This window comes from Lonchura striata, chromosome 32 (assembly GCF_046129695.1).
Source record: "Lonchura striata isolate bLonStr1 chromosome 32, bLonStr1.mat, whole genome shotgun sequence".
Classification (NCBI taxonomy): Eukaryota; Metazoa; Chordata; class Aves; order Passeriformes; family Estrildidae; genus Lonchura; species Lonchura striata.
Genome location: NC_134634.1, coordinates 369,448 through 392,619, shown reverse-complemented (window position 1 = coordinate 392,619; position 23,172 = coordinate 369,448). Strand labels below are relative to the sequence as shown.

The following is a 23,172-nucleotide window of genomic DNA, read 5'->3' as shown; positions in this document are numbered from 1 at the left end:
ATGTTGTAACTTAAAACTGTATTTAACACACTACCTAAACTAATAACTTTCTAACATCACACATATAATATTCACTGTAACATTGAAAAGCCAATCATAAAATAGGGCATTTTTCACAATTTTTTAAAGCCATTTCTTTTCAACCCCTCCATTCCTCACCCCTTTATTTCGAACGTTTTTTATTTTAAATCAATTTTCAATTGTTCAATTTTAAATCAATTTTCAATCTGCCAATTTTAAATCTCCTTGCCCCCTCAGGGCCGCGCACGCGCGGAGCGCTCCCGCGCCGTTCCCGCGCTCTCCCCGCGCACGCGCGTTCCCGCCCCCCCTCCCCGTCCCCTCAGCCCTCAGCCCGCCCGCCGCCATCTTGCGAGGAGCCGCCGCGGGACCGTCCGGCGGCGGGGCCGGCGCCGCTCGGGCTGCCCGGGCTGCCCAGGGCTCACGGGGCCGCCCCGGCGGGCGGGAAGAGCCGGGGCTGGGCGGCGGCGGAGCCATGGAGGATGAAATGCCCAAGACCCTGTGAGTGGGGAGGGGGCGAGACCGCCTATTGTTCCCGGCTCCGCGGGGAGGGGCGGCCCGGGGGGTCGCCTCACGGATGGGGCCCCTCAGGGCTCCGCCGCGGACTCGCAGCCGCCCCGGGGGCTGAGGGGTAGCCGGCTCCCGCGGTATTCCTGCCCTTTGCCTGTGCCCAGTGCTGGGCACCGCCGCTGCCCTCCGCTCCGGGCGTTCCCCTGCGCCTCCAGCTGACGTCTGGAGGGACAGGGCTGTGTGCAAGCCGTGTGTCCCTTCCCCGCTACGTCCCGAGTCACATCCGGAGAGAAAAGGGGTCTGCAAGGTGTGTGCCCCTCTTCCCAGTCCATCCCTGGTCACATCTGGAGGGAAAAGTGGTCTGGAAAGTGTGTGCCACTCCCCAGTCCATCCCTGGTCACATCTGGAGGGAAAGGAGCTCTGGAAGGTGTCTGTGCCCCTCTCCTGTCCATCCCTGGTCACATCTGGAGGGAAAGGAGCTCTGGAAGGTGTGTCCCCCTTTCTCCTGGATAGAAAGGGGGTCTGGAAAGTGTGTGCCCCCTCCCCTGTCCATCCCTGGTCACATCTGGAGAGAAAGGAGCTCTGGAAGGTGTCTGTGCCCCTCTCCTGTCCATCCCTGGTCACATCTGGAGGGAAGGCAGCGTGGAAGGTGTCCCCTCCTCCCTGTACACTCATATCTGGAGGGAAAGGGGCTTGGAAGGTGTGTGTGCCCCCTCCCTCATCCATCCCAGCCCATGGCAGGGCATTGAATGGGCATGATCCGTGTCCCTTCCACCCCAAACCATCCTGTGGTGAGGATCCTGCCATTCTGTATTGTCCATGTAGGTTGGATTTTTGTCCTGAGGGCTGTGGGGGCTGCCTGGGCACACAGCTGGAGCCCCACTGCCCTGCTCAGCAGCTCCGTGGCAAAGACCAGGCAGTGCCCATCAGTCCAGTGCTTGTCCCAGTGTTCAAAGCACTCTGAACCTGTTGTGAATTAGGAAGCCACGTCAGGAGAGGTTTGGGTTGGATTTCAGCAAAAAGTGCTGCAAAACCTGACAGTTTCACACAGCTCCTGTGCACACCTGGGCTGTGTTTCCCTCCTTCTCCCAGGCAGGTGTTACCTGGAGTAGCTTTCCCTTGTTTGGATCAGGGAAATCAGGCTCCCACCTTGTAGCAGCCTTGTTCTGCAGTGCAGCAGGAAAGGCAGGAGGGAGAGAGGGAATCATTCCAGGGTGAGGGAATGTTGCCCCTTGGACTGCTGCCACTCCCCAGGGCTTGAGAAACACCTTGGCTGAGTGACCACAGCTTGACAAGACCCCGACGTGCCTCACCCCAGCTGTCCCGAGCACTGACCACTCTCTGCTTCCCCAATCCCGGTGTTTTCCCACATTTTGGGAGCTATTCTTGGCCTTTGCTAACACACAGCGTTGGTGTGTTTATTTGAGAAGATGTTTTCCCCCATCCCACGGGTCCTGTGGTGGCCTCGAGGTGTGCCAAGGAATGCAGGTCCCTGTCCTGGAGCACGTGCAGCTGGTGGCAAGGACAGGGCAGCACTGAGCAAAACACCTGCAGGATCACCGAGTCCTGCCTTAAAACACAGCTCAGAGCTGAGCAACTTCCAGGCTGGGATTCCTCTGACTCTCTCCCTGTGACTTTTTGGGGTCACATAGGGAATTGTCACCAGGTCGGGTGACAATTCCCTGCTCTTTAGAAAGAGCAGAAAGTGCAGCTCATGTGAGTGGATGCTCAATCCATGCTCACATGGAGGTTTCTGTAGGATTTCTGCTCCAGAAATCTTCCCTGGGTGTGGATTTTGGAGCTATCTGAGCTGTGTGGCCCCCAAAACTCTCTTCACCCGGTTTTATCCTTCCCAGTTGTTCCTGGAAGTAACTCCTTGTTTTTCGTTTTTTTCCACCTCACCCATGTCAGTGAGGAGCAACCACAGGCAGAAAGTGCAGCTTAGGGTGATCTTTAGTGGGTGTTAAATCCATGCTCACACAGGGATTTCTACACCAGAATTCCCCCCCAGGTGTGGATTTTGGGGCTCTCTGCACCCTGTTTTTTCCTTCCTTAACCCATTGCAGTTGTTTTTCTGGAGCAGCTTGCAGCCACTCCTGGAAGTAACTCCTTGGTTTTGCCTTTTCCACCTCACCCATGTCAGTGAGGGGGTGCAGAGCCCTGTGTTGCCTTAGGAGCTGTTTTTCCTTGTGTCAGTAAGTTCCTGGAGAGGCAGCTCCTTCTCCCACGGGCTGTTCCCTTCCTTGAAAGCCACATTTCAGCAGCTGGTGATGGATCTGCAGGCAGTCAGGAGGCAGCCTTGGAGGTGACAGAGTCCTGTTGTTTGTGTTTTTCATGGATGCACGTGGGATACGTGTCTTAAATTAAATTATTTTGTGGTCTGAAGCACGCGCAGGTGCTGGCAGCACTTGGGTCTGGCTTCTCAAGATGAACTTGGATAACGCAACCCTTCATCTGCAGAGTCATCATCTGACTCGTTAATTGGATTCTGGTACAATTAGCAGGAAAGAGGGGTGGGAGAGATGCAGGAAGAGCCAGGACTGAGCTCTCCTGGCAGGGTCACCTGGCTGCTGGAGTTCTGTACTGGGAAATCAGTATAGGAATGTGGGAGCTGGAATTTCTGTATTGGGAAATCAGTGTAGAATGTGGGAACTGGAATTTCTCTACTGGGAAATCAGTGTAGGAATGTGGAAATTGGAGTTTCTGTACTGGGAAATCAGTTTGGAAAGTCAAGTTCATGGAGTCATGGAATCCTGGAATGGTTTGGGTGGGAAGGGACATGAAACCCATCCAGTGCCACCCCTGCCGTGGCAAGGACGTCTCCCAGTCTCCCAGGTTGCTCCAAGCCCTGTCCAGCCTGGCCTTGGACACTTCCAGGGATCCCAGCTGCTCTGGGAATTCCATCCCAGCACCTCACCCAATATTTCTTCCCAAAATCCCACCTAGATCTCCACATGGAACCGTGGAATGGTTTGGGTCTGAGGGACCTCAAAGCCCATCCAGTCCCACCGTGGGTCCCCACAATTTCCATAGACCAGGTGGCTCCAGCCTGGCCTTGGACATTCCCAGGGATCCAGGAGCTCCTCTGGTGGTTCCATCCCAGCCCTTCCTCCCCCTAATTCCATCCATTATCCCATCTCACCCAGCCCTTCGTCAGTGGGAAGCCATTCCCCCTTTTCCTATCCCTTTATCCCTGGTCCCAACTCCCTTTCCACGTTCCAGCGTGTCCAACATCTGTGTCCATACCTGTGTTTGACCCTCAGCTACGTGGGGAACCTCTCCAGGGACGTGACCGAGGCTCTGATCCTCCAGCTCTTCAGCCAGATCGGCCCCTGCAAGAACTGCAAGATGATCATGGATGTAAGAGCCCGAACGCTCCCATTCCCCTGCTCCTCCTGGGAGCTGCAGGCTCCAGGCTCTGCTCCTGCCTCTGGGAATTCCCCTGGGAACGGCCCAGCTCCTTCAATAAACCTGCACCACACTCCCATGGGTTTGCCATCATTTCTGTACGGGCCTGGTGCTGAATTTAAACATGGGTGGGTGTGGAGGGGGACAATGAGCTCATTAAATCAGGAGCAGATTGCAAACAAGGTTTGGAAAATTTGTTTCAGTCGTTTTACCTTTCTAAAGGAGAATTGGAAGCTTTGTTAGTCCCTGTAGGGGCAGAAAACCTGTCCACATGGGGCAGTCAGAGGCTGAGCAGAGTGGCCAGAGCCCAGATTTGTGTCTCTAATCCTGGGTTTGTGCCTCTAATCCTGGATTTGTGTCCCTAGTCCCAGATTTCTGTCCCCAATCCCGGGTTTGTGTCCCCAATCCCAGGTTTATGTCCCCAGTCCCGGGTTTGTGTCCCCAATCCCAGGTTTATGTCCCCAGTCCCGGGTTTGTGTCTCTAGTCCTGGGTTTGTGTCCCCAGTCCCAGCTTTGCCCAGTCTCGGCTTTGCCCCAGTCCCAGCTTTGTGCCCCCAGTCTTGGCTGTGCCCTAAGCCCAGCTTTGCCCCCAGTCTCAGCTTTGCCCCAGTCCCAGCTGTGCCCTAAGCCTGGCTTTGCCCCCAGTCCCAGCTGTGCCCCAGTGCCGGCTGTGCCCTAAGCCCGGCTAGTCTCAGCTTTGCCCCAGTCCCAGCTGTGCCCTAAGCCCGGCTCGCTCCCTGTCTCAGACAGCTGGCAACGACCCCTACTGCTTCGTGGAGTTCTCCGAGCACCGGCACGCGGCCGCGGCGCTGGCTGCCATGAACGGCAGGAAGATAATGGGTAAGGTAAGCTGCCGTGCCCGCCGTGAGTGTGCCAGGGCAGAGCCAGCCGTGCCAGAGCCAGCTGTGCCAGGGCAGAGCCAGCCGTGCCAGAGCCGTCAGGGTGTTGGGAGGAGAAATTCAGTGTTGTACGGAGAAGTTCAGAGTGTTGGGAGAAGGAATTCATGGTCTTCGGAGGAGTTTAGATTGTTGGGAGGAGGAGTTTAGAGTGTTGGGAGAAGTTCAGAATGTTTGGAGAAGTTCAGAGTGTTTGGAGAAGTTCAGAATGTTTGGAGAAGTTCAGGGTGTTGGGAGAAGTTCAGGGTGTTGGTAGGAGGATCTCAGAGCATTGGGAAGAACATGGAGCTGAGGATGTGGAGCTGGGGGGAAAACCATGGAATTCCAGTGCAGTTGGGTTGGGAGGCCCCTCTGGAGATGATCCCGAGCCAAAGCTCATCCAGAGCAGGGTGCACAGGGGGGTGTCCCAGCAGGGTGTTGATGTCTGCTGAGAAGGAGCTACCACAGCCTGTTCCAGGCCTCAAAGGAAAGTTTTCCTTCATATTTTCCCTCATCATTTTCCTTCTTTTCCTCATATTCAGGTGGAACATCCCATGTTTCAGTCCATTACCCTGTCACTGTGCACCACTGCTGAGAGTCCTCATCCTCTTCACAATCACTCTTGAGACATTTGGGAGCCATTCCCTGTGTCCTGTCCCTCCATCCCCTGTCCCCAGTCCCTCTCCAGCTCTCCTGGATCCTCTTTAGGTTCTGCCAGGAGCTCTCCCTGGAGTCTTCCCTTCTCCAGCAGGGCAGCTTTACCCCTGTTCATTGAACAACAAACCTTCTCCCTAGAAAAATGTCTTAAAAGTCAAGTTTTAACCCCAGCCTTGCACCCCTGTAGGGTCAGATTTGAGCATGGAGATGTCTGAGCTTTTTTAGGATTTGCCAAATCTGATGTTTGATTCCCATTTGCAGGAGGTCAAAGTGAACTGGGCCACCACCCCCAGCAGCCAGAAGAAAGACACCAGCAGTAAGTGTCACCTGTGCAAGTTCTGCAACAGAAATGCACCACACAAAGCTCTGTGGGAATGGTTTGCATTGGAATCCTAATTATTTATTGTGTTTGTTAATTAAACTTCAGGGCAAACCTGATCTTTGCCATCACACAGCATTCACAAGGTAATTTTATCTTAAATGTGAAATGGTGGATCTCCAAGTGTTCCCTGAAGCTAAGTTTGGGGTTTTTGTTTGTTTTCCATTGAATTTTCATGGGAAAATTCCATAAAATTCCCTTCCATTTCCCTGTAGCATCAGGAAGGGATTTGATGCAAATCTGTGACTTTTTGCTACCTGGGTAGTTGTGAATTAAAACCCAAAATGCCTCATTCTTTATTTTTGGAGCACATTGAGCATCTCCCTCAAGGAGCATCCAGGTTCCTTCCAGAAGGGATTCCATCACTCCCAGCAATTTCTGTGAGGAAATCCTTGGAATTTTTAGGCTGGTGGGGCTAAACCCCATCAGTGCCTGAGAGAGTTTGGTGCCCGCTGTGGCACAGCTCGGTCTGTGTCCCACCCTGTTGCACTGAGGTGGAAAACTCTTTAGGAAAACTCCTTTTGTGCCTGTTTCTCACCAGGAAGGGATCCCCCTTTCCATCCTGAACCCTCAGTCCTCCTTCACTGGGGCTGCCCCATCCCTGGCAGTGTCCCAGCTGGGGTTGGAGCACCCCAGGGTGCTGGCAGGGGTGGCACTGGATGGGTTTCAATCCCTTTCCACTCAAACCATTCCAGGATTCCACATCACCACTGCTGATTCCGTCCTCATGCTGGCACAGGGAGAGAGAGATTTTCCTGCACACTGGGCACATGAGGTGTAAATAAGTCTCAGATTTGTGCACTAAGTGCTGGCAGGCCTTAAAAGCAGTTTGTAAAATCGAAGATACAAACATGTGTCCTTCAAATCGCTGCCTCGTGACACTGCCAAGCACAGGGGCTGTCAGGAGCAGCAGGAATTCTGCTCTTCCTGTAGCATCCAATGTGGATTTCTGTGGCATTTAATACATTTTTTTGTGCTTTATAATAATGTATTTTGAATAACAGCTGGAGTTTTGATAACTGGTTTTTTAAGAAGAGTTTTTTTTCCCCTCTGCTTTGCTCAGAGGCATCTTCAACCACTGAATCCTTTCTCTTTTTCCCCAAAGATCATTTCCACGTCTTTGTCGGAGACCTCAGCCCTGAGATCACAACTGAAGACATCAAAGCAGCCTTTGCTCCCTTTGGAAGAATCTCGTAAGTCCTTTCTTTTGGGGGGCAGATCAAGGTCTCTCTCCTGAGTGGAGGCACCTTTGTGTTCACTCAGTGACACTGTGGCAGTGTCACAGTTCTTCTCACACAGCCACATCCTTTATCCCACCTGGTCTGTGGAAAACCCAGACCCTGCTCCTGGGCTGTACATTTCCCTGGGCACTCTGGATTTTTGGGGCCAACCCTGCTTTTTGTGGAATTCATTCCCATTTCCCTCAAAATGAGGGTTTTTTTTGAGCACCTTGGGGCAGCACCACCTTGTCCCACACATTTTTGGGCCGGGGAGCTGAGCTGATCCAGGCAGACATTCCCAGTGAGGTGGCCCTGCCAGCCTGTCCCACTGCCACCCTGCAGCGTGAGCAGAGCGAGGAGCAGTCCCTCCAATCCATGCTCCAAACATAAACCATCAATTTTCCTTGTAGCCTTGTCTGTACTGGACACTGGAGTTTCTTGGTGGTGATGTAAGAACATAGAAGGCTTTGGAGTGTTGGGTAGTGAAGCATTTAATTGAAGTAAGTTTGGTTTTTGTTGTTTGGGGCTTTTTTTATCTCTCAGGAGTTCCAGTTTATTCCTCTTTTTGTGCCAGCTTCATTTCCTTGTATTAGAAGGTTTAGAAAGTTCTATCAATGTGATCTTTGCTTCGAGCATCCCCTGAGTGCAGCTGAGGGTCACTGGGGAGAGAATTTGGTTAATTCTTGGCCTCTGGCTGGTTTGAATCCCTGTTTATCCTTTTTTTGCTCACTCTTCTCATATTTTCACTTGTTCTTGAGTGTTTATTCCCAATTTTTCAGTTGAGAGTCAGTAGAGATGAGGCTTCCCCCTTTCCCTCTCCAGCAAACCCAGCTCAGCTCCCCAAAGTGGCTTTTCCCAAATTCTGGAAAAACTTAAAAAAAAAAAAAAAAGAGGAAGGGGGATCTAACAGAGAACAAATATTCCTGCTGCTTTGGAGAGGGATTTTCCTCAGGCATCTGGCTCTGTGGGTGCCACAATTAATGTTAATTAAGCTTAAAACCTCCGAGCCTTAACGAACTTTGTGCCCACTGTGGCTTCTCAGTGCTCTGCTGGTTTCTCTGCCCGCTCTGATTTCACTTCCATGATTTCCTAACTGGGGTTTTTTTTTGGCTCCTCTGAAGAGTGGACAGAATTCCATGGCAGACCAAAGGCTACAGTTCACAGTGGAGAAACGTTGTAGTTGTATTTATCAATTTTATTTCCTTTTTCCCTTCTGTTTTTTTTTTTTTTCTGTACCTCAAAGTTCCAGTCACTCCTGTTTGATAATGATGCCTGATGTGTGGTTTTAAGACTTTAAATGTGTTTTATTTTCTTTAATAATTAATATTCAATGTAATAATTAATTTAATTTCCATTCAATTCAAAATAATTCAGTGATTTCAATAATCTGAAATATCAATCTCTTCAAATTTACAGCTGCCCACAGACCAAAAAGGGGGTAACAAATTTACCTGAGAATTAAGGAATTCAGTTAACAGCCGACGTATGCCTTTCAATTCCTACTTTTTCATTTTTATTTTCATTTTCTATTCATTTCTATTGAACATTTGCAATGAGCAAGGTAGAATGTGTTGGCAAATAAAGAAGATTTTAAAACTTGAATGGTTCCAAGCTCCTGCAGTGATGTGGAACAGCTGCTTTGTGCTTTTCCCAGCCTGGCAGCAGCAGCCAGCTGTAAAACTCAGCCATTTCTTAAAGAACCTCTTGATTTGCATGGTGTAAATTTAATTTTTCTCCTTTAGCCAAGCTGTGTGTGGAGAAGGAGATGCTTTGAGCCTGGTGGAGGGGAGAGGGGAGAGGTGGGGCTGAGCTGTGGGGCTGAGCTGGGTCCCTCTGTGCTTTCAGGGACGCGCGGGTGGTCAAGGACATGGCCACGGGCAAGTCCAAGGGCTACGGCTTCGTCTCCTTCTTCAACAAATGGGTGAGATCCTGGTTTCCATCCCAAAAAATGGGTAAAATCCCCTCACTTCCCTCTTAATAAATGGGTAAAATCACTTGTTTCCCTCTTCAATAAATGGGGGAGAGATCTTGGTTTACATCCCAAAAAATGGGTAAAGTCCCATCATTTCCCTCTTAATAAATGGGTAAAATCCCTTCATTTCCCTCTGAATAAATGGGTAAAACCCCTTCATTTCCCTCTTCAGTAAATGGGTAAATTTCCTCAATTTCCCTCTTTAGTAAATGGGTAAAACCCCTTCATTTCCTTCTTTAATAAATGGGAGATAGCTCTTCACTTCCTCCTTCAATGAATGGGTAAAATCCCTTCCTTTCCATGTTCCAAAAACGGCCAAGATACTAAATTCCTTCAGAAAATGGGAAAGATTCCTTCATTTCTTTCTCCAATAAATGGGAACGATCCCTTCATCCAATAATTGGGCGGGATCCTTTCATTTCCCCAGCAAGGGCTTGGGACACTCCAGGGTGACTCAGGAGGGCACTGGGGTCCCCCTGTGGCCCTGTCCCCCAGGAAGGGCTTGGGACACTCCAGGGTGACTCAGGAGGGCACTGGGGTCCCCCTGTGGCCCTGTCCCCCAGGAAGGGGTGCCAGCAGTGGGGTCAGGGGGGTTTTTCTCTCCCTCTCCTCCTCCAGGACGCCGAGAATGCCATCCAGCAGATGGGGGGCCAGTGGCTCGGAGGCCGGCAGATCAGGACCAACTGGGCCACCAGGAAACCTCCAGCTCCCAAGAGCACCTTTGAGAGTAGGTGCCCACCCTGTGCCCTGCCAGCTCCTGGGGTGGGGGATCCCAGAGTTTTTGGGGTGGGAAGGACCTCAGAGCCCATCCCACCCCACACGTGCCTTGAGCAGGGACTCCTTCCCCAGTCCCAGGGTGCTCCAAGCCCCCCCAGCCTGGCCTTGGACACCAGCAGGGATGAAGCAGCCACAGCTGCTCTGGGAATTCCATCCCCACCCTCATTCCTTCCCAGTATCCCACCCCAGTCTCCCAGTTGGAAGCCATTCCCTGGATCCTGTCCCTCCACCCCTTGTCCCCAGTCCCTCTCCAACTCTCCTGGATCCCTTTAGGCCCAGGTGCTCTGAGATATCCCTGTAAATATTTGCAGGTCGTTCCCAACAATCCTTTACCAGTCGGGACTAAAATTCTCCCCCCAAAATTCCCATCCCACCCTTTGAAAACCAAATGCAACATCCCAGACTCCAATCTCTTGCAGCAAACACCAAACAATTGTCCTACGACGAGGTGGTCACTCAGTCCAGCCCCAGCAACTGCACCGTGTACTGCGGGGGGGTCACCTCGGGCCTCACAGGTACGTGTGGGCCCAGCCCCTGGCAGCTGTCCCCCTGTCCCCATGGGTGCCTGACGCTGCTGTCTGTCTGTCTGTCTGTCCTTCCTGCTCCAGAGCAGCTGATGCGCCAGACCTTCTCCCCCTTCGGGCAGATCATGGAGATCCGAGTGTTCCCGGACAAAGGCTACTCCTTCGTCAGGTGGGAGCATGGGGGGTGACCCAGGGGAGAGGGGCTTTCCTTCCTCTGCTCTGGAACAGGTGGGGAAAATCCCAAAAAAGCACTTGGGACAGGGATCTTTGTCACGTGGGAGCTCCATCAGCACAGAGTCACTGAACCCTCCAGGGTTAGAGGGTTTCTGCTCCCTCTGCTCTGAGGAGACCATAAAAAGTGGGGAAAATCTTAAAAAGCACTTGGGACAGAGATCTTTGTCATCAGTCACTGAACACTCCCAGCTTACAGGGTTTTTCCTTCCTCTGTTCTGAGAAGGGATTATGGCCATAAAAAGTGGGGAAAATCTCAAAAACCACTTGGGACAGGGATCTTTGTCATGTGGGAGCTCCATCAGCACAGCATCACTGAACCCTCCCAGGTTAGAGGGTTTCTGCTCTGAGGAGACCATAAAAAGTGGGGAAAAAATCCCAAAAAACCCTTGGAACAGGGCCCTTTGTCAGGATTCCAGTCAGCACAGAGGAGTCACTGAACCCTCCCAGGTTAGAGAGGTTAGAGGGTTTCTGCTCCCTCTGCTCTGAGGAGACCATAAAATATGGGGAAAATCCCATTAATTACTTGGAATAGGGTCCTTTGTCATTCAGGACTTCAGTCAGCACAGGAGTCACTGTGCGCAGGGTTAGAGGGTTTCTGCTCTGAGAAGGGATTATGGCCATAAAAAGTGGGAAAATCCCAAAACCCCTTGGAACAGGATCCTTTGTCTTCCATCACCCCAAAGAATTCACCAAACCATCCCAAATCAGAGGGATTCTGCTCTGAGGAGGGTTATGGCCATAAGAAGTGGAGAAAAATTACTAAAAATCACTGGGAATGGGGATCTTTGTCATGTGGGAAGATCCATTTATTTCCTTCCCTAATTAATGGCAAGATCCCTTCATTTCTTTCCAATGAATGTTGACTTCCACCTCTCCCATTTAGTAAAAAATAAACTATTTAAAAATCAAGAAAAATTTTAAAAGTTGTAGAAAAAAAGAATAAATTGACTGATCTTTCTCGTTTAATAAGGAAATTGGTGAAAAATATCCTGATAAATATCCCCAATAAGTGTTCCCAATGAATATTCCCAATCAATATCCCAATCAATATTCACAATCAGTATCCCAATAAATAATTCAAATCAATATCCCAATAAATATTCACAATCAGTATCCCAATAAATATTCCAAATCAATATCCCAGTAAATATTCCCAATCAGTATCCCAATAAATATTCCCAGTTAATATTGCAATAAATATTCCCAATCAGTATCCCAATAAATAATCCCAATTAGTATCCCAATCAATATCCCAATCAATAACCCAATCAATATTTCCCCCGGCAGGTTCAGCTCCCATGAGAGCGCCGCCCACGCCATCGTCTCCGTCAACGGCACCACCATCGAGGGCCACGTGGTCAAGTGCTACTGGGGCAAGGAGACGGCCGACACGGCCGGGCCCGTGCCGCAGGTCAGGGTCCCTGCGGAGCCCGCGGAGCCGTTAATTAACCAGCTCGTTAATTAGGGAGTGCGAGTGAGGGAGGGATGGGTGATGGATGATGGATTATGGATGATGGATCCCTCAATGGATGATGGATGAATAGATGGTCCATGGATGAATGGATGGTGAGTGGATGATGGATGGATGGGTCCATGGATGGATGGATGATGGATTATGGATGATGCATCCCTCAATGGATGATGGATGAATGGATGGTCCATGGATGAATGGATGGTGAGTGGATGATGGATGGATGGGTCCATGGATGGATGGATGATGGATTATGGATGATGCATCCCTCAATGGATGATGGATGAATGGATGGTCCATGGATGGATGGATGATGGAAGGATGATGGATGGGTGGATGGATCCCTGGATCAATGGATGATGGCTCCATGGATAGATCCATGGATGGATGATGGGTGATGGATCCATGGATGGATCCACAGATGGATGATGGGTGATGGCTCCATGGATGGATGATGGATCCATAGATGGATGATGGATGGATCCATCAATGGATGATGGCTCCATGAATGGATCCATGGATGGATGATGGAAGGATGATGGATGGGTGGATGGATCCCTGGATCAATGGATGATGGTTCCATGGATAGATCCATGGATGGATGATGGGTAATGGATCCATGGATGGATCTACGGATGGATGATGGGTGATGGCTCCATGGATGGATGATGGCTCCATGGATGGATCTATGGATGGATGATGGCTCCATGGATGGATCCATGGATGGATGATGGGTGATGGATCCGTAGATGGATGGTGGCTCCATGGATGGCTCCATGGATGGATGATGGGTGATGGCTCCATGGATGGATCCACGGCTGGATTCCCTGTTCCCTGACTCCTGCCCGTGTGTCGCAGGGCCAGCTGAGCTACCCGCCGGCCTACGGGCAGTGGGCTCAGTGGTACGGCGGTGCCCAGCTGGGCCAGTTCGTGCCCAACGGCTGGCAGGTGCCCGCCTACGGCGTCTACGGCCAGGCCTGGGGCCAGCAGGGCTTCGGGTGAGTCCTGAGCGCTCCTGTCCCAAATTTCATCCCTCTGGGGAGGGATTGTGCACCTGGGATCCACAGCGGGGTGGGGACATCCCAGCAGGGGTGGGGACATCCCAGCAGGGGTGGGGACATCCCAGCAGGGGTGGGGACATCTCAGCAGGGGTGGGGACATCCCAACCCGGGTGGGGACATCCCAGTGAGGTGGGGACATCCCAGCAGGGCTTCGGGTGAGTCCTGAGTGCTTTTATCCCAAATTTCATCCCATTCGGGGTGAGATGTGTGCACCTGGGATCCACAGCGGGGTGAGGACATCCCAGCAGGGGTGGGGACATCCCAGCAGGGGTGGGGACATCCCAGCAGGGGTGGGGAACATCCCAACAGGGGTGGGGACATCCCAGCAGGATTTTGGGTGACTCTGGAGCCATTTTTATCCCATTTTTTATCCCCTTTGGGAAGGGATTTGTGCACCAGAGATCCACAGCGGGGTGGGGACATCCCAGCAGGGGTGGGGACATCTCAGCAGGGGTGGGGAACATCCCAAAAGGGGTGGGGATGTCCCAGCAGGGGTGGGGACATCCCAATCCGGGTGGGGACATCCCAGCAGGGCTTCGGGTGAGTCCTGAGCGCTTTTATCCCAAATTTCATCCCATTCGGGGTGAGATGTGTGCACCTGGGATCCACAGCGGGGTGAGGACATCCCAGCAGGGGTGGGGAACATCCCAACAGCGGTGGGGACATCCCAGCAGGGGTGGGGAACATCCCAACAGGATTTTGGGTGACTCTGGAGCCATTTTTATCCCATTTTTTATCCCCTCTGGGAAGGGATTTGTGCACCAGAGATCCACAGCAGGGTGGGGACATCCCAACAGGGGTGGGGACATCCCAGCAGGATTTTGGGTGACTCCAGAGCCGTTTTTATCCCTTTTGGGAAGGAATTTTTGCACCTCGGATCCACAGCGGGGTAGGGACATCCCAAGAGATCTTTGAGTGAGTCCTGAGTGGTTTTATCCCAATTTTTATCCCTTTTGGGAAGCAACTTTTACACTTCAGATCCACAGCAAAGCGGGGACATCGCAAATGGGTTTTGGCTGCCTCCAGATCCATTTTCACCCCAGTTTTTCTCCCATTTTAGAAGCAATTCTTGTTCTCTGACCCCCCCAAACCCTCACGAACCCTTTCCCCCCACAAACCCCGGGGCTGTTTTGGGATTTCTGATGGATTTTCTCTCCCTGCAGGCAGAGCCAGCCGTGGCTGGGCCCCGGGTACGGCCCAGGCCAGAACGGCGCCGTGGTGCCGGCCCAGCCCGGCTTCCGCGTGGGCTTCGAGAGCCCCTGAACCCAACAGCAGCAAAATCACCAAAACCTCCTGTTTCACCCCAAAATCCAGCCAGGAGCTTCATGGGCTTCGAGACCCCCTGAGCCCAACAGCAGCAGAATCACCAAAACCTCCTCTTTCACCCCAAAATCCAGCCAGGAGCTTCATGGGCTTCGAGACCCCCTGAGCCCAACGGCAGCAGAATCACCAAAACCTCCTGTTTCACCCCAAAATCCAGCCAGGAGCTTCATGGGCTTCGAGACCCCCTGAGCCCAACAGCAGCAAAATCACCAAAACCTCCTGTTTCACCCCAAAATCCAGCCAGGAGCTTCATGGGCTTCGAGACCCCCTGAGCCCAACGGCAGCAGAATCATCAAAACCTCCTGTTTTACCCCAAAATCCAGCCAGGAGCTTCATGGGCTTCGAGACCCCCTGAGCCCAACAGCAGCAGAATCACCAAAACCTCCTGTTTCACCCCAAAATCCAGCCAGGAGCTGCGTGGGCTTCGAGACCCCCTGAGCCCAACGGCAGCAGAATCATCAAAACCTCCTGTTTCACCCCAAAAATAATCCAGCTGCTGGTCACTAAAACCTCCCGTTTCACCCCAAAAAACCGGCCTGGTGTTGCATGGCCAGCACCACTTTTTAAACTTTTTTTTTCCTTTATTTTCCCTTTTTTTTTGCTCCTTTTTTTCTTTTTTGTGCCTTTTTTTCTTTTATTTTCCTTTTTTTTTCTTTCTTTTTTTTCCCTTTTTCCCTTTTTTTTTTTTTTTGCTTTTTCCCTTTATTTTTCCTGGTTTTTTGCTCTTTTTTTTCCCCCTTTTTAAATTTTTTTTCTTTTTTTCTTTATTTTTCCTTTATTTCTCTTTTTTCTTTTTTTCTTTTTCTTCCCTTTATTTTTCCTAGGCTTTTTTTTGCTCTTTTTTGATTTTTTTTTCCTTTATTTTTCTCTTTTTTTTCTTTTTTTTTCTTTTTTTCCCTTTTTTTTCTTTTTCCCCTTTTTTTCAATTTTTTCCCTTTTTTTCCTTTCTTTTCCTTTTTTCCCCTTTTTTCTTTTTTTCTTGGCTTTTTTTCCTTTTTTTGCCTTTTTTGTTTGGGGTTTTTTTTTTAGTTTTTTGTTTTGTTTTGTTTTTTCTGTGTTTTGGGGTTTGTTTTGGTGTTCTTTTTTTTAATGTGTTTTTATACAAACAAAACTGCAGGGACTTGGCTGCCTCAGCTGAGAATCGAGGCAGGAATTGCACAGAGTCATCCTTGGGGGTGTTTTGGTTTGTTTTTTAAATTTTTTTTTATATTTTCGAGGGGTTTTCCCTCAGAAAAAGCTGAAAAAAAAAACCAAAAAACACCCCAAAAAAAGCCAAAAGTGTGGGAATCCTGGAGCTGCCTTCAGCCTCACACCCTCCCTTTTAAAGGAGATTTTTAGCCAGAAAAAGTCCTTGTTTACATCCTTTTTTTGTGCATCTCAGGGTGGGGTTTTTTGCCTTATACTGGGGAAAAAAATATTTTAAAAAATAAAAATAAAAAAGGGACTCAAAAGTGCCCGACTCTCCCCACATCAGCCAAAATTCCCACCCTGGGACAGCAAAATTCCTGTTGTGAAAATGTGACAAATCCCTTTGGGGTTGGTTTTTTGGGGTTTTTTTAAATTTTTTTACTGATTTTTACATTTTCCTGTACTGATTCTGTAAAATATTAGGAACAAATTGAAGAATTTTTGCACAACCTCAGCCACTTTTGTACTTTTTTCCTTATTTAAAGGTAGGACACGGAGTCTCTTAATGTGATTTATGCCTCAAATCTTCCTTTTTTTTTTTTGTGGATATGAAATATCTCTTGGAATATAAAATTTTTAATCCACTGTGAAAAATCCCCTCCGTACCCGGGTGTGTTTCACAAGGGAGTGAAGCTGAGAACAGCTCCCAAACCTCATCTACCAGCCAAAAAACGCCCTTTTTTTATCCTACCTCTCGCCCAGCCTTTAAAAAAAAAAACGAAAAAAAAAATTACAAAAAATGGAAAAATAATACAAAAAGCTTTTTTGTTACAAAAAAAAAAAGGAAAAAATGAAAAATACTGAGCTGCTTGTGTGCTGTGTTTTGTCAGGTGGTTGAGGGGGGTGGAGCTGCTGGGATTTGGGGGGAATTGAGTGGAATTTGAGGGGGGGAAAGGAAATTTTTGGGGGAAAAAATAAATTTTAGGGAGAAAAAGGAAATTTTGGGGGAAAAAAGGAAATTGAAGCCATCTCCCCACGGGGGCTGCTGGGAGTTGTAGTCCAAGCGTCACAGCGGGTTTAGCGCCGCGTTGGACTACAACTTCCATCATCCCCCGCGGCGCACCACGTGACTCCGGTGGGCCAATGGTAGCGCGCCGATGGCGGAAGTGGAGCTCCCCTCACGGCGCTGGCGGCGGTAACGGCGCCGAGGCACCGGAGCGGGCCCGGCGGCGGGGCTGACATCACGGGCCGCGAGGGATGCTGGGAAACCCCGGGAGACGGCGGTGAGAGCCCCGGGGATGGCCGGGAGCGGAGAGGGGAGAGACCCCCGGGAGAAGGGAGGGAGCCCCGGTGAGGGGAGAGAGCCCCGGGAATTGGGGTGAGGGGGACATAGGGATCAGCAGAGGGACCAGGGTGGGACTTGGTGGGCAAAAAGGGACCCCAAGGGACAGGAGGGTGACACCAGCTGGTGGCACTTGGGGACACGGTCAGTGGTGGCCCTGGTGATCCTGAAGCTCCTGTCCCCCCGAAATGTCCCCGTGAGATGTGACACCAACAGCGCTGCCCCCCCTGCCCGCTGTCCCCGTGCCCTGAGGGCACACAGAGCCCGGGTGGCATTCCCGGGGTTCCCCAGAAGGTCCTGGGCAGAGTTTGGTGGCAGCTGCAGGAGGAGCAGAGGGTCACACTGGCACAGGGGACGTGTGGCAGGGCTGAAGTGGCTGTCCTGGGCGCTCAGAGTGGCACAGGGTGACACAGGGACTCTCAGGGTGCCCACTGGGGTGGCACAGGAACCAGACAGGGTGGCACAGAAACTGCTAGGCTGACCCCTGGGGTGGCACAGGGGCTCTCAGGGTGACCCCTGGTGTGGCACAGGGGCTCTCAGGGTGGCACAGGGACTCTCAGGGTGACCCCTGGTGTGGCACAGGGGCTCTCAGGGTGGCACAGGGGCTCTCAGGGTGGCACAGGAACTCTCAGGGTGACCCCTGGTGTGGCACAGGGGCTCTCAGGGTGGCACAGGGGCTCTCAGGGTGACCCCTGGTGTGGCACAGGGGCTCTCAGGGTGGCACAGGGACTCTCAGGGTGGCACAGGGACTCTCAGGGTGACCCCTGGTGTGGCACAGGGGCTCTCAGAGTGGCACAGACTCCCTCAGGCTGCCCCCTGCCCTGCTCAGCCCCCCGCGACCCCCATGCCTTCCCTCCCCAGCTCCATGGATCCGTGCCCGGGCAGGCCCAAAGCGCCGTCCTTCCTGTCGGACCTGGGCAAGGCCACGCTGCGCGGCATCCGCCGCTGCCCTCGCTGCGGCACCTACAACGGCACGCGGGGGCTGAGCTGCAAGAACAAGACGTGCGGCGCCGTGTTCCGGGCGGGCGCACGGCGCCAGCCGGGCACCGACGCCGTGCGCCTGCTGGGCGGCGCGCGGGGCCAGCTCTACTCGGTGCGCCAGCGCGACTCGCGCTGCTTCGTGGAGCTGGGCACCTCCGAGACGGCCATCCAGACCCCCGAGGGCACCCTGCTCACCCAGCTGAGCTCGGGGCGCTGCCACGCGCCCGCCTGCGCCAAGGCGGCGGCCGACAAGCAGTGCCAGCACCTGAAGCTGGCGCTGGGCTGCCAGGCCGAGGCCACGCCGCTGCCGCTCAAGAGCTCGGTGCTGGGCGCCGTGCAGGCGCCCGCCGAGGCCAAGCAGAGCCTGTGGGCGCTGGCCACCGAGCCCACGGGGCCGCTGGTGCAGAGGGTCACCAAGAGCGTGCTGGTGGTCAAGTGCCAGGCCAGCACGAGGCACGGCCTGGGCTACCTGCACGCCAGCTTCGGCCAGCGGCGCTTCTCCTGCGCCTGCCGCCCGCCCGGGCACGGCCGCGCCCAGCGCCGCCAGCAGCACAGGGAGGAGGAGGAAGAGGAGGAGGAAGAGGCACCCCCCGCGCGCTGCATCCACTTCCTGGCCTGCATCTGTGCCTTCGCCAGCGACGAGAGCCTGGCACGGGAGTTCTCCGAGTTCCTCGCCTCCGACGGCAGCGGTGGGACTGGCAGGGGTTTGGGGTACCCGAAAGGGCTGCCTGGGGCACCCTAAAAACCTGCCTGGGGCACCCTAAAGGCCTTTCTGAGGGCACCCTACAAAGCTGCCTGGAGGCACCCTAAAAGCCTTTCTGGGGGCACCCAAATGCCGCAGCAGGAACATCTGGGGTTCATTTCCCCAAACCCCTCCCACAGCAGGAATATTTGGGGTTCACCCCATTTAGGAGGTTCTGCACCCCAAGAACCCTACACAGCCCAAATTGCAAACCACCATGAGAGCGGGATAAACCCCCCCTCCCCACAGAGGAGCCTCCTGGGAGGGTGGGGGGTTCGCTTGGCTTTTGGGGGTCCCCGTGTCCCTCGATGCCCCCGTGGCTGGTGGCTGGGCTGTTTTTAGGGACAGAATTTGTGTCCCCAGGTCTGAAGGGGACGGTGACGCCACAGCTGCTGCGGGGCCCTGGCTTGGCACCTCGGGCTCGGGGGGCAGCTGCTGCCAGGGCCAAGAAGAGGAAAAGGGACCCGGGGCCAGGTGAGTGTCCCTGGGGGGCTGAAATCCCCCCAGAACAGCTCTGGGGGGCCAGATCCAGCTGGAGAACCTCTGGAGCAGCTCTGGGGGGTCAGATCCATCTGTTGGAACCCCTGGAACAGCTTCATGGGGTCAGATCCAGCTGTGGAACCCTAGGATCAGCTCCGGGGGGTCAGATCCAGCTGTGGAACCCCTGGAACAGCTCCAGGCATTGGCCCCAGGCCCGTGGGGGTCACTGGTGGTGGAGGCCCAGAGGAGGGAGGTGGCAGGGGGTGGCAGTGGGTGACACCAGGTGACAATCCCTCCCTCAGCCCCGCAGGTGCCCGGGCCCCTCCTGGCTCCAGACCCGGCTCACCCCGGCCCCAGGAGGAGCAGCCTGAGGAAGCTGCCGCTCGTCTCCTCCTCCCCTTCCTCCTCCTCCTCCTCCTCCTCGCTGAAGAGACACGGTGAGCACAGCTTGGTGGGGATTTTGGGAAGGAGGTCCTGGGTTGAGGGTGGGGACAGGCTGGGATGGAATTCTCAGAGCAGCTGGAATCCCTGGAAGTGTTCAATGCCACGTTGGAACCACCTGGGACAATGGGAGGTGTCCCATGGTGGGACTGGATGGGCTTTGGGGTGCTTCCAACCCAAACCCACCCAGGATTCCACGTGCAGATTTGCAGTGGGGTGACATTCCCTGTCCTTTCCCTGGCTGGGCAGTGTCACAGAGCCCTGGGGTGAGGTCTGGGTGACATTCCCGTGTGCCTGCCCTGTCCCCTCAGGCTGTCACCAGGTGCTGGACGAGTCCCAGGTGTCCCTGTCCTTCCAGGAGTGGCTGGGCAGCGTCACCGAGCGCATCCACCAGACCATGCACTACCAGTTTGAGGGTGAGCGAGTGTCCGGCCGCAGGACGGGGAATTTCGGGACGTTTTATGGTCCATTCAGGGAGCAAAACACTTCTGGTGACTTTTTGGGAAGACTTTTGGTGACTTTTTGGGAAGACTTTTGGTGCCATTTTGTGAGTGCTCTGTCCCTTTTTGGGAGCACTTTTGATGCCATTTGGGGAATGCCGTGTCCCTTTTTCAGGATGATTTGGTGTCTTTTTGGGAATGTTTTTGGTGCCATTTTGGGAAGACTTTTGGTGCCATTATGGGAAGATTTGGTGCCACTTTGGAAAGGCTGTGTTCCTTTTTGGGTACACTTTTGCTGCCATTTTGGGAACATTTTTGTTGCCATTTTGGGCACATATTTGGTGCCATTTTGGGAACATTGTGTCCCTTTTTGGGAGCACTTTTGCTGCCATTTTGGGCACACCTTTGGTGCCATTTTGGGCACACCTTTGGTGCCATTTTGGAAATGTGTCCCTTTTTGGGAATACTTTTGGTGCCATTTTGGGCACACCTTTGGTGCCATTTTGGAAATGCTGTGTCCGTTTTTGGAACACTTTTGGTGCCATTTTGGGCACACTTTTGGTGCCATTTTGGAATTGCTGTGTCCTTTTTTGGGCACACTTTTGCTGCCATTTCAGGCACACCCTCCCCTCACCATCCACACCATCATTCTCCTCCCGCTGACCCCAAACCAGCGCCAGGGAGGGGTCAGCCTCCAAATCCCCAATATTTCCATGGAAATTGCACCACTGCCGGTGCCCTGAGCCACAGGGCCACTTCGGGGTGAGATTTTGGGACCCCCAGCCCCTGCCCTGAGCCCGCTGTGCCCCTGCCAGGCCACCCAGAGCCGCTGGTTTTCCACATCCCCCAGTCCTTCTTCGAGGCTCTGCAGCAGCGCATCTCCAGCGGCAGCGGCAAGAAGAGGCTCCCCAACTCCACCACGGGTGAGGAAAAAGGGGGAAAACACAAAATAAAAAAGGGAAAACCCTACTGGGAGCTGAGTTTGGGGGAAGGAGAAGGGGCACGGAGAGGATTCAGCGCTGCCTGGGTGGTTTGTGGATTTTTTTTTGGGTGCTGGGGAGTGGGAGATGGGAAATGGAGGGAAGGATAGAAAAATAAAGGGGGGAAGAAAGATGGAAAACTAAAAGGGGGGAAAAGAAATGGGGAAAAATAAGGGGGGGGAAAGGGATGGAAAAATAAAGAGGGGGGGGAAAAAAGGAGAAAAAAGGGATGGAAAAATAAAGGGGAAGAAGGATAGGAAAATAAAGGGGGAAAAAAAGTAAATGGGGAAAGAAGGGGGGGAAATAAAGGGGGAAAATAAAGGGGGGAAAAATAAAGGGGGGGGGAAAGGGATGGAAAAATAAAGGGGAATAGAGGGAGAAAAAAGGGGGAGAGGGAGGGATGAAAAAATAAGGTGTAAAAAGGGATAAAAAAGGGGGACGGAGGGAAAAGGAGAAATAAAAATGGGAGGAAGGGGAGAAAATAAAGGGAGGAAGGAGGGGAAAAATAAAGGGAAAAAGGGGGGGAAGAGGCAAAAAAGGGAGGGAAAAGAAGGAAGAAAGGGGGAAAGGAGAGGAAAAATCAAGAGGGGGGAAGATCAAAGGGGCCGGAGCCCCCCTGAGACCCCCCGACCCCTTCCCGCAGAATTCGTGCGCAGCGACGCGCTGCCCCTGGGCACCTTCTCCAAGTACACCTGGCACATCACCAACGTCCTGCAGGTGAAGCAGATCTTCGACACGCCCGAGGTAAGGCCGGGCTCCGTCCCCCGGACCCCCCCAGCCCCGCCGGGCCGGGCCTGAGCGCTCCCCGGCCCGCAGGTGCCGCTGGAGATCACCCGGAGCTTCGTGCAGAACCGCGACGGCTCCTACGAGCCCTTCCGCAGCCCCCGCGTGGAGGTGGAGCCGCTGCCCGAGGGGCTGGGCCCCCACGAGAAACAGCCCCCGCTGCGGCCCCTGGAGCTGCAGACCTTCCTCAAAGTCGGTGAGGCTCGGGGGGGCACGGGGGGACCCCGAAACAGCGCCCAGGAGGGGCACAGCATGACCCCGAAACAGCGCCCAGGAGGGGCACAGCATGACCCCGAAACAGCGCCCAGGAGGGGCAGGGTGGGACCCCAAACCAGCCCCAGGAGAGGCAGGGTGGGACCCCAAAACAGCCCCAGGAGGGGCAGGGTTCAAAAGGGTTGGGGGGCTTCAAGGGATGGGGAAAGGGGGATTCCAAAGGGTTGGGGGGCTTCAGGGAAGGGAAGAGGGGGGGTTAATAGGGCTGGGGGGTTCAAGGGGTGGGAAAAGGGGGGTTCCAAAGGGTTGGGGGGTTCAAGGGGTAGGAAAAGGGGGGTTCAAAAGGGTTGGGGGGCTGCAGGGGAGGGCAGAGGGGGGTCCCCAGGCAGCCCTGTCCCCCCCAGGCCACACGTCCCCCACGCAGAAGGAGCCCACGCCCTTCACCATCGAGTGGATCCCCGACATCCTGCCCCGCTCCCGCCTGGGCGAGCTGCGCCTCAAGTTCCAGTACGGGCACCACGGGGGGCCCCGGCAGCCCCCCGGCCGCGGGGACCCCCCCCCGGAGCCCCCCCTGGCCACCATCACCTTCCCCTGAGCCCCCCGGAGCAGGACGGGGGGCACGGCACCCCCAGAATAAAGAGATGCCACCCCACAGAGCGCTGAGAGGCTGGGGGGACCCCGAAATGGGGGGGGGGGGGACCTGGGAGACCCCAGAATGGAGGGGGGGAATGGGGACCCTGAAATGGGGGGGGAAAACCTGGGAGACCCCCAGAATGGGGGGAAAGGGGGACCCCAAAAGAGAGGGGAACCTGGGAGACCCCAAAATTGGGGGGGGGGGGGGAGGGGGGCACTTGGGAGACCCCAAAATTGGGGTACCAATGGGGGGAAAAAGGGGGGGGACATCCCCGGACCTTCACAGACCCCCCCATCAAAGACCCCTGGCACCTCCAGTTGCCCTTGGTGGCTCCCAGTTTCCCAGTTGCTATCCAGCAGCTCCCAGTATGCCCAGTATAGCCTGGTACTCCCAGTATGCCCAGTATAGCCTGGTGCTCCCAGTGTTCCCAGTGCTCCCAGTATTCCCAGTATGCCCAGTGCTCCCAGTATATCCTGGTGCTCCCAGTGTTCCCAGTGCTCCCAGTATATCCTGGTGTTCCCAGTGTTCCCAGTGCTCCCAGTATTCCCAGTATCCTCCTCGTCCCCCCCAGTCCCCCCG

General features: G+C 53.7%; 2 protein-coding genes across 4 annotated transcripts; both read left to right on the top strand.

Moving 5' to 3' along the window:
* Window positions 1-367: 367 nt before the first annotated feature.
* Window positions 368-16,321, top strand: TIA1 (TIA1 cytotoxic granule associated RNA binding protein). 3 transcript variants are annotated; one of them, XM_021545397.2, is made up of 12 exons: window positions 368-519; window positions 3,792-3,888; window positions 4,683-4,781; window positions 5,730-5,784; window positions 6,953-7,040; window positions 8,913-8,988; window positions 9,658-9,766; window positions 10,236-10,331; window positions 10,425-10,509; window positions 11,862-11,985; window positions 12,904-13,043; window positions 14,270-16,321. In XM_021545397.2, exons 1-12 carry the CDS (start codon window positions 494-496, stop codon window positions 14,367-14,369), a joined length of 1,095 nt encoding a protein of 364 aa, XP_021401072.1. In that variant the 5' UTR covers window positions 368-493; the 3' UTR covers window positions 14,370-16,321. The 3 variants fall into 3 exon arrangements, with proteins under 3 accessions (XP_021401072.1, XP_021401073.1, XP_077645361.1); XM_021545398.2 differs by lacking the exon at window positions 368-519 and adding an exon at window positions 556-835; XM_077789235.1 differs by lacking the exon at window positions 368-519 and adding an exon at window positions 659-835 and having other exon boundaries at window positions 4,687-4,781.
* Window positions 16,322-16,738: 417 nt separating this feature from the next.
* Window positions 16,739-22,613, top strand: C32H2orf42 (chromosome 32 C2orf42 homolog). The gene is made up of 9 exons (XM_021545384.3): window positions 16,739-16,840; window positions 17,761-18,569; window positions 18,986-19,096; window positions 19,405-19,539; window positions 19,855-19,959; window positions 20,799-20,906; window positions 21,607-21,707; window positions 21,780-21,942; window positions 22,364-22,613. Exons 1-9 carry the CDS (start codon window positions 16,815-16,817, stop codon window positions 22,552-22,554), a joined length of 1,749 nt encoding a protein of 582 aa, XP_021401059.2. The 5' UTR covers window positions 16,739-16,814; the 3' UTR covers window positions 22,555-22,613.
* The last annotated feature ends 559 nt before the right edge of the window (window positions 22,614-23,172 follow it).

Coding starts and splice junctions, on each gene's coding strand:
- C32H2orf42 (XM_021545384.3), top strand. CDS start 16,815: ATGCTGGGAAACCCCGGGAGACGGCG. Junction 19,960..20,798: donor CATGCACTACCAGTTTGAGG/GTGAGCGAGTGT, acceptor TGCCCCTGCCAG/GCCACCCAGAGCCGCTGGTT. Junction 20,907..21,606: donor GCTCCCCAACTCCACCACGG/GTGAGGAAAAAG, acceptor CCCTTCCCGCAG/AATTCGTGCGCAGCGACGCG.
- TIA1 (XM_021545397.2), top strand. CDS start 494: ATGGAGGATGAAATGCCCAAGACCCT. Junction 4,782..5,729: donor GCAGGAAGATAATGGGTAAG/GTAAGCTGCCGT, acceptor TCCCATTTGCAG/GAGGTCAAAGTGAACTGGGC. Junction 7,041..8,912: donor GCTCCCTTTGGAAGAATCTC/GTAAGTCCTTTC, acceptor CTGTGCTTTCAG/GGACGCGCGGGTGGTCAAGG.